The sequence below is a fragment of the Pinus tabuliformis genome, chromosome 4_1, assembly GCF_031772625.1.
Source record: "Pinus tabuliformis cultivar Carrire ecotype Pingquan chromosome 4_1, CPIR1, whole genome shotgun sequence".
In the NCBI taxonomy this organism is placed as follows: domain Eukaryota; kingdom Viridiplantae; phylum Streptophyta; class Pinopsida; order Pinales; family Pinaceae; genus Pinus; species Pinus tabuliformis.
This window is the reverse complement of record NC_142303.1, coordinates 517,701,241-517,702,714: the sequence shown is the minus strand read 5'-3', so window position 1 is coordinate 517,702,714 and position 1,474 is coordinate 517,701,241. Positions and strand designations below refer to the sequence as shown.

Here is a 1,474-nt window from a genome sequence, read left to right as displayed (position 1 = left end):
TGGGAAGACTTTTATAGATGCTGGAGCTGTAAGGAAGCATTCACATGTGCACGAGGAGGAGCAACATGTTTGTCATTATGAAGGATGTGGTAGGAAATTTTTAGATAGCTCTAAGATGAAGAATCATTTCTCATCTATACAGGAGAAAAGCATTTTACATGTCCACATGAAGGTTGTGGTCAGGCATTTTCTTTGGATTTTAACTTGCATGCACATATGCGAACACATTCACAGGAGAACTATCATATTTGTCCATTCAAATAATGTGGAAAAATATATGCACATGAATACAAGTTAAAAGCTCACATAAAGTCTACACATGAGAAGAATTTGGCAAATGCAGTGAAGCTGCCCCCTCAGACTGAAAGGGAGTTTCCTCATCCAAAAGCTCCAACTTCACTGTATGGCTCTATCCCTTCGGATCGTCCATTTTCCTATCCTTACAAGGGTTGTGACAAGTGCTACATACACGAGTATAAGTTAAATCTTCATCTCAGAAGAGAACACGCAGGTTATGCTATCGAAGAAAATGGAAGACATGGAAGTGATAGCGAAGATGAAATGGATCAGGGAAGCGACCAAGATGGAAATGGTAGGAATACTGGCATCATGACAGGTTCTGGGCAAGGGAGACTTTGGGTTAATTCAAAGACATCTTCTGCAACAAATCTTCATAGAAAGTTTTTGAATGCAGCAGTTGTTGATTTAAATACGAAAACCAATTCCAGAGCAATTGTGGAATCAAAAGAGCCTCGGAAGGGACATCCTCGAGAAGATAGTGAAGAGACAGAAGAAGAAGACCAGGAAGATACAGATGATGAAGGTTGGGGCCATGGGACAGAAACATATGATGATGATGATGACAATGATGATGATAACGATGAAGAAGAAACAAAGGATGACATGGACTAGGCAATTAATGAAGGTGTAGATAATTGTTACACACAAGAATCAAGTCATGTAAAACAAATTTTCTTTTGCAAGTGAATACACATTTTGAAATTTCATACAGGAAAGATGTGAGAAATAAGTATCTCAGAGGAATAGGTCATAATTAATGTGTCGAATTTCGTTGATGAGGGGGATCATCAAATAGGATAGCTATGAAGAGAACATGATTTATGCATTTTATCAGGTGTGCATGGATTTGACTGTTAAAAGTCGATCGGATTTTCTTATCTGGCATACTTAATAACATTAAATCCTCTACACAAGTTTCCATCCACGTAACAAATACTCTAGAATCCCTTGTGTATACAGCTGTCAGGGTTCCTCGAGACCAGTTTGATGCTCGATCAAGGGTGTTATAGACATATTTGGGCACTGTAACCCAAATCACATATGTCCATAAAGCAAGGGCTTCTAAGTCCCTAAAAGTATTGTTTCATACCCTAAAGGAGCAAGGTTAGATGATTACATAATCTCCCAGAAGTTGTCCCTAAAAAACTACTCAGAACTGGTCAAAACAGGACCA

At 38.6% G+C, this 1,474-nt stretch overlaps 1 protein-coding gene across 1 annotated transcript; it reads left to right on the top strand.

The window, feature by feature from the left end:
- The first annotated feature begins 257 nt into the window (after nt 1-257).
- Nucleotides 258-912, top strand: LOC149176844 (uncharacterized). The gene has a single exon (XM_089423215.1). The coding sequence runs from the start codon at nt 562-564 to the stop codon at nt 910-912; it is 351 nt and encodes a 116-aa protein (XP_089279341.1). The 5' UTR covers nt 258-561.
- The last annotated feature ends 562 nt before the right edge of the window (nt 913-1,474 follow it).

Bases quoted from the DNA above. Each gene is read 5' to 3' on its own strand.
- LOC149176844 (XM_089423215.1), top strand. From the start codon at position 562: ATGGATCAGGGAAGCGACCAAGATGGAAATGGTAGGAATACTGGCATC.